Here is an 8,052-nt window from a genome sequence, read left to right as displayed (position 1 = left end):
TTGTCCCACTAGCAGGCCGGTGTTGTGTGAAACCATCGTGTGTTGCTGTGTTATATAAAGGCATGGGGGCTCTTTTTTTCTGATCTGCTGTCTATGGTGAGATAACTGTACATTTTCCTTGTTTATTTTTACTTTTTTTTTTTGTCTTTTGAAAGAGAGGTCCGTGTTGGCAAGGTTTCTCCATGAGCATCCTTTGCGGCAGTATTCCAGAGGAAAACACAGAGATAGAAGAGCTTAGAGTGCTGCATGAAATGTTCTCTGGAAAATTATCAGATATTTTAATATTTGGGATATCCTCTCCATTTTGCCTCAGGTGAAAGAACTTTCACCTGAGGCGTTTGTCGTGTTTGATTGGTCTGCTTTTACTCCGTTTCTATGTAAAAAGTGCCTCTGTTAGATTCGTATCAGTTCCTCACACTCCCAGTGTTGGATAGTTCTTGTTGTATGGTTGGCTTTGGTTGCATAACACACACTTTGATGCTCCACCCGGGTCTGCTCAGCAAGTGAAGTCTTCAAAGTTGGCCTGGCCCGGGTGATGAGGTAGCATGTTGCCAGGATATGTTGATGGTGTACGCAGGTTCTCGCAAGGAGCCTGAGAAAGAAATAAGGAGACAGAGAGAGAGAGAAATCAAAGAGGCAAGTGAGATAAAGTAGTGAGGAGGATAAAGACAGGAGAGAAATGATCAGGAGGAGAGAAAGTATTCAGATAGAAGGAGGGCAAACGCACAGAGCGGGAGTCATCAAACCCAGAATAAAACAGAAAATAAAAACGCATTTGAGAATACCTTAAAGTCATAAACATGCTCTCAGAAAAACATGGCACGGGCATCAAGCTGGGCCAGGAGGTGAGAAGAAATAGTTTCCTAAGAAATACTAAAAAATGATGAAAATAATGAAGGTGGATGGAAAGACTACCAAGTAAGTCAGCAGAGCAGATCAGAGGAGGAGCACATCTTTACCCTTTTTCTCCGCCTTGGCGCAGACTTACAATTACAGTGCACTGGCTTCATTTACACTTGGAAATAAGTGAGCTGTCACACCTTCCAAAGCTCTAATTCCGGCCTGTCCCTGCTGGTCCTGTCCCCCAGCTTTGATTAAATTCAAGCCACTTTCCGCTCTCCTACTTCTCTCTCTCTCTCAATTTTCTCTCCCTCTCATCCCAATCACTTTTTTTCGCTCCCTTTCTAGCTCTCAAGTCTTTCCCTCTCTAGCTTCCTCCGTCTTTATCTCTTCACTCTCTTGTTTATTCTTCCCCACCACCACCACCACTCTGGCTGCGGTTGAGACAGTGAAGACAAAGAAGAGAGTGCTCCTGTCAAAGCAATGCAGACTGACACAATGAAAGTACTTAGCAGCAGACTACTGACATGGCGTTTCACATCATCCAGGCTCAGCACAGCTCCCCGGTCATTGTTGTTGCGGCCTTTGTGTTTCTTCTTCACGCATCGGCACAGCTTGTACTTGATCACCTGCAAATAGGCGAAGAAACCCATTACTGACCTTTTGGGATCAAAACACAATATTCAGAAAAAAAAAACTCCCTCCTTTTTTTTTTTTCTGTACATAGTTTAGTTCAAACCCACGCGCTTTGGACTTTGAAGGATCAGGAAAACTGAAATTCAAATGACATTGATTTTATGTATCTATAAATATGTTTCCCTATCGATCTTGCACATGAGCAGGTGCTGCTTTCACTTTATCCGTTTCCCACACACACACACACACACACACACACACACACACCTAAAATCAAGGACTAAGAGACACACAAAAAGTCTCTCTGCATTGATGGTAGAAGGGAAGGCATAGAGGAAGCATGGAACACAGAGTTACTCTAATGAGAACGGACAGAGACATCCTGACTAATCTAAAATATAATACATCCAAAATGTTAATGTATTCAGCGTTGCTTTCGCTGCGATGTGTGTGTGTGTGTGTCGCACAGAGATAGGCTGGAGGGTTGTGAGGGACAGAGCGTTCGTCACGCTCGTTGAAACACGTCCTTGTGCGAATTGTAACATTGTGTGAAAAACTCCATCACGTAATTCAATATTACTGGAGCAGTACACTTTTGCATGCACGTTTGCATAAATAATACATTGCACTAGATGTTTTATCTAAGTGGGAGGCTCCCAGTGATGATAGGAGATATTTTACCTCATATAGATAGTCAAAGAGTTCGAGAATAGTGAGAATGCTGGCTCCGATGAAGAGACCCATCTGACCTCCAATATCACCTGGAAAGGAAAGTAAGAAAGCCCAAATTATACCTCAATACAAAACGGAGAAGGGAAGTCATCTCTGTGCATTCACATGAAACAGAGATCAGCTTTGAAACATACTTTTTTTTATCTCTATTAATGTCACAGAGGTGAGATAACAGAAAACACAGATGTTTGCAAAAAAATGTAGTTGAAAAGCCAAAATAGATTAAAGAGACAGTTTTGTGTCTTCTGGGACCTGAACACCTATTATAAAAATGCAAGCACTTGTGTTACTGTCACTTTGGATAAAAAGCACCTGTCATATTGCATATTGCATATTATGTGTTCCAAAGAAAAGCACTTGACAGCCATTTCCTTACCCAGAAGGCCTGCCAATTCGTAGGCTTTCTTTTGTTCAATGGTTTCGTAGTTCAGCGCTTCAAAGTAGATATCCAAGACCAGAATGTTATCACTGTAAACAGAGAGAGAAGCACGTGGTCTTAAGTCACATACTCAAATGTGTCATTTTCTATTTTATATATTTTTTATCAGTGTCCTCAGGCAGGGCAGATGACTGGTGAGTCTGCCACTTCCTGCAGATAACAGGGCAGATGCATCAAGTTGAGCAAATAACCTGCCGACTCATTTCCCCCCTAGGTGGGTCTGGTCATTGAGGAAAACAAGGGAAATGATGACAGCTGTTTGATTTCATACTGTGTTAATGTCTAAAATTCTTGACCTCAGCAGAAAGCAAAAGAATGGGGATTAGTTTAAAGGCCCAGGGCACGGCAGACTATTATTTTGATTCCTGAATATCCTCTCTGTGGGACGAATCAGACTTCACGCCCCACTGGAGTTGAGATCAAAACCGTAAGTCGGCTTTGTAGTTTCTTTTTTTTTCGTACTTGGTGCACTGTTTTATTACTTAAATTTCAGTCAGACGAGTGATAATCTGTCTTAAAAGGAACTGGTAAAGGCAATGGCTGAGTTGAAACCACTAAATGCAAATTACAGCTGATAATGCAGAGACGGAGATGTACTAATACAACAGCTGCTCGTTTCATGCGCGGGAGATATACTTCCAGCTCCTGCAGTTTCACTGCACTAACTTTATTAAAAGCACATAAAACGTAAATTGTAAACACGATGAAAAACAATCATTATACAACTTAACTCCCCACCTGGTAATTTCAGTTAGCGGCTTTATTGTCAGACATACACCCACAACCGTGTCAGACAAGCTCAAGCACCCTTTCACAGACCTTTTTCCAGAGCAGACATTTTGACTTATTACTGCAGGAAAAGCACAGGTGGAACAACATAAATTAACGATGGCTTTGTTTAATTAAGTGCAGCAGGAAGCCATTCCAGTGAGGCAGCAGGTAGAATACCAAGACCCTGGATTTCGCTCAGCTAAATGGAATGCAGCCTTCATTAATTCTAATTACATCTGTTGCATCTGCATTAAATGTTATAAATGTGTTGGTTTGAATGAATGTAAAACTGGATTTTATTTAACACTATGAATTATATAAAAGTGGATACAATAATAAGGTTAAGAACTACTTTTGTTCATCTGTTTCTTTTTAAAGTGTTTATCTAGTTTTAGCTAATTATTAAACCATTCATCCATATTCTTTAGGCTGTTCATCAAGTAGCAACCTACGTGGCTGGCAAATGAAGCCCACACCGAAGTAACAAAAAGTGCAGTTCCTCGAATGTCATGGAGACAATTTACTACTGTATCAAGGGATCTCTTGCTTTAATAACTACAGCATTTTAACCATTTCTTCATTATGTTTAGCTCAATGTTTGAACTGTACTGTTACTTTAGCTAAATATTTATTTTTGTTTCGCTATCTATTTCATCTATCCATCTTATACTTTTAAACTAACCATTTAGACTTCCCTGCTTGCATTCACACATCGTATTTAGGTTAGGATATATTTTTTTAAATCAAACTGCAGTTTCTAATTTTTTAATGTGTTTAGCTTCTCTATAATCTTTCCATGTACCCCCTAGCAGCTACAGAAGTAGTTACCCCCATGGGGTACTAGTACCCCTGGTTGTGAATCCCTGATCTAGGTGTTTTTTATCTTATTACTGACATTCCTAGATGTTTGCTACTGATTTGTAGGCCCACCTGTGCGAGGTGTCAGTCTGCAGCTTGAATTATGCTTCCTTGCTGTCAAGCGTCCTCATTGCTTGGTGAGTAACCTGGAATACATCTGATCCGTGCTGCTGTCAAACAACCAATGAAGCTGTGTGTCTTCCTGTGTGTTTGTGGTTTCCACTTGAAAGACAGTCCACTGTCACAGACTTCAGTTTCACACCAGTAAACGCCATGCAGCTCAGATACCAGAACACTACCAGCTAATGTTCATCAGACTGACATTGCTTGAAAATATGGCCAGTCAAAAAAATAACTGGATGGGCTCACATCTATCCACAGGGAATTAAAAAAGCATTTCTGAAGGGAGAAGTGAAAGGTTTTTGCAGCACTCTGACTACATATGGTGTAATTATCTTGTCCTCAACAGTGCCCCTGGGAATGATAGATAAAAGATTCAACTATTATTGCACCCTCTCCTCATTTCCTTGAACTACTTTTGATCTTTTCAGTAGTTTTGGCAAAGACACATGTAATATTGGCTGATTAATCAAGTTAAACTCACTTAATCAACACTTAAATTCAACACTTAAATTTGGTTATATGGAAAAGGTGAAGGGAATCTAACTTGGTGGTATTATTTTTTCCTATTCCCACTGTTAACACGTTAACTAACACAGATGACACAACCTTGTATCGAGATATTTCTGCTGCAGCTTTAATGGTTTTTTAATGGTGGTCTGAAGTTTTTCACAACTAGCTACACTTGAGATTTGTCAGCAGTGTATGGCAGTACAGTGGAGCATTAGCTCATAATACAATGGAGCCACAACGTCTTTGAAGTGCAACCTTTTTTTCACTCAGGCCTGGAGAAATCAGCTTTTTCTAATAATTTCTCTGGAAGAAATAAATTATTCCTTTTCACTGGAAGTTGTTAAAACATGTAGAACCAAGAGCAAAAGTTAAAAGAGACTGAAAGTAGTTGTTGAATATGGCTGAAATCAAGACCTCAATGTCTGATATTAATTTGTGCAAATGTATGAAAAAGCAAACGAAATCTGCTTAAATGCACTTAAATAACAGATGGATGACATTAACAAGTATAATGTTCTGCTTTATGTTTAGGAGCTTAGCAGCTAGCAGCACAACCAGGGTTACACTGAACAGCACCAAGGTGTTAATGTGTAAAACTGAATAAACATTGAAGCAGTGTTCAAAAATCCAATAAGACATGAGAATGTGACTTACGCTATGTACTGCTCTGTTTTGTTGAATTTCTTGGCAAGGTACTTGGCTGATGCTTTGCTGGGTATCTTGACAAAGGACATCTCTTTACCATAGCGCGTCAAGTTGCATGGCGTCTCGCACACACAGTAGTCATTGTCTCTCTCGACAAGAAAGTCTAAAAAATAAAGTCGGCAGAAAGAGAGAGAGAGAGAGAGAGGGGGAAGATAGAGAGATTAAAAGAAAGAAGACACAGGGACAAATAGATATTATGTCACCCTGGGATGACAAACAAAATGCCAGCAGAGTGAAACGCGTCAAAGAAAACGTATGAAAAGAAGCCGTGAGGAGACACCCCAGAGACCCTTCTAAGAAACACAAAAGATATAAGACAGACGCCGACAGAGTCAGCGAGACAGCAGCAGCCAGAGGCCTACACGTGAGGCTGTGTCATGAAAGAGCAAGAGATTGCAAGTCAATAAAAAAACAAGCAACAGACATGAAAGGCCTGAAAGGTATCAGTTGATGGAGAGACAGGGGAGTGTGAAAAGGAGAGCCTCAGCGCCCGGCCTGAGGTTTACTATTTGAGAATGGCTACCATCAGGCTGAAGGAACACTATTATCTGTTATCAGCTTGGATCAGGGGCTCTGAACAGTGGGATATACACATTGAACAGTGTATACACACACATGAATGCACACACACACACAGCATGCTGGGTTATCTCCTTACCCAAGGCAGGATCTGCACACTCCTTGTACTGCTCCGGGGTGCAGTATGGGGCATCTCCTAAGGACAGGCAGAAGAAACACAATGTTCTCAGTCTGAACAAAAAAGAAGGGAGCACAAAGGATGACGAAGATCTGGGCTTATAATTAATTTTGTCTCAGGCTGTCATTACCGTCCTTATCGCGACTGGATATTCTTTGCAAATCTGATCTCATCTCGTAATTGATTTCATAAACTTTTGTAACTTTCGCTGCCTCTCATCGTCACTTTCAGTCTCTGTCACCCGTGTCTCCAGCACCCTCTCCATCTTGCTCTGCCTGGCAGTCGAGCCACCCCTTTCTCTCTCTCAGGGAAAAAAAAAAAGACATGTCCTAGATGTAGAGGAAATGATTTCCCAGCTGCAATTATTCACTGCATTTTGGTTCATACTCTTTTAAAAAAAAAATCACTCTAATGACAGGGAGATAGGAGAGATGAATAGCAGCAGAGAACAATTCGCAGGGCGGAGGATTTTAACTGGGGAGTTCTCTGTAGCCTCACATTAATCAACTGCACAATCACTATAAGATAGCAGCTAATCCTGATTATCACATAGACAGATTGTCTGGCTCTTAATATGCAAACACAGATCTGAAAGTGACCCTGATTGAGAGAAAGACATTAACAATTATTGGACAGGTGAGTGCGGGTTAACAGAGGCCAAATCCAAATGTTTCCTCTGTGCCAAACTCCTTTTCAATTTGCCGTCTGAGATGCCACACAGTGATTAAATGCAGGAGGTAGACAGCAAATGCCAGCTGTAATCACTGCACAAACACAAAGTGAAAATAGTTGAGTTTTCCGATTCACTGGACTGTGAAAGTATCTGATTTTCTGCAGTCGCTCGCAAAAAGCAGTTTGTTCCTCCAGGATCGTTTTTGTCACCATGATTTCAAATGAAAGCACTTCCAACCACGACAACAGACACTATAACATCTACATCTTTATAAGTAAATGTAGATATATGGTATTTGTATCAATGAGATGCCATTCTGGTTCCTACCAGGCATGTGAACCATCCTGCAATTGCAGTTCTCCACCAGGTATCGTGTCTCACAGTCGATTCGGCAGGCCGTGATGCTGTAAGTGCTAAAGAAGTCTGAGTCCATCGGCGTGGCCTTGCAGTCCCCCCATGGCGGAGGCAGGTATGTCAGCTGGGAGGGAGAGAGAAGCAACAGTGCAGAACCACTTTAGCTTTAGAGCGTACTGTCGACATCCCCTCCTGTGCCGTGTTAATACTTCATTTGACCTTGTACTTTCTGTCAATATAGCGATAAACTTGTTAGTCTCTCTATATGAGAAGCCACTGCACATTTATTGAATTTGGCACAGAAAATGAATCTCGTTTCCTTCTCTGTGATGAATACATGTGCATAATGGTCCTTACTGTGGGAGCTTCTCTCCTACGCTTCTCCTATTCCTATTCTCCCTCTGCGCTTTCATTGTACTGCCCACTCTTCATGCAGGAGCTGAATAGTATCAGCTGTTTAGTACAGCTGTGATGTTGTAAGTTTCACTCTAAACAGCTTTGCTGAAGGACAAAGTGTGGTACCATGTTTCTTCTGTTTCTGTCCATACTATGTCCTTCCACAAACGTACATTTTCTAACACTCTTGTGCAACTTGTGCTATAAAATATCCACTTTATGTAGACATATAGACATCTCTGTGGCAACAGTCCAACACAGTGAGACTCAGCAAAAGAGCTTACTTTTTGATTAACTAATTTCTTTATCCTTTTTTTT

At 41.0% G+C, this 8,052-nt stretch overlaps 1 protein-coding gene across 1 annotated transcript in view; it reads right to left on the bottom strand.

The window, feature by feature from the left end:
* Positions 1-6: 6 nt before the first annotated feature.
* The window catches only part of LOC118327750 (acid-sensing ion channel 1B-like), a 43,674-nt gene continuing 35,628 nt past the window's right edge, over positions 7-8,052 (bottom strand). The window contains exons 4-10 of the mRNA XM_035661182.1: positions 7,312-7,462; positions 6,273-6,329; positions 5,564-5,717; positions 2,585-2,676; positions 2,158-2,237; positions 1,368-1,469; positions 7-592 (exon numbers count right to left, since the gene is read on the bottom strand). Coding sequence (XP_035517075.1) covers positions 497-592; positions 1,368-1,469; positions 2,158-2,237; positions 2,585-2,676; positions 5,564-5,717; positions 6,273-6,329; positions 7,312-7,462 — 732 coding nt within the window. The 3' untranslated portion in view covers positions 7-496. The remainder of the gene's footprint in view (positions 593-1,367; positions 1,470-2,157; positions 2,238-2,584; positions 2,677-5,563; positions 5,718-6,272; positions 6,330-7,311; positions 7,463-8,052) is intronic.

This window comes from Morone saxatilis, unplaced genomic scaffold (genome assembly GCF_004916995.1).
Source record: "Morone saxatilis isolate NCDOM2014 unplaced genomic scaffold, NCSU_SB_2.0 Contig18, whole genome shotgun sequence".
In the NCBI taxonomy this organism is placed as follows: domain Eukaryota; kingdom Metazoa; phylum Chordata; class Actinopteri; family Moronidae; genus Morone; species Morone saxatilis.
Note: the sequence above shows the minus strand (reverse complement) of the source record. Positions and strands in the feature narration are given on the sequence as shown.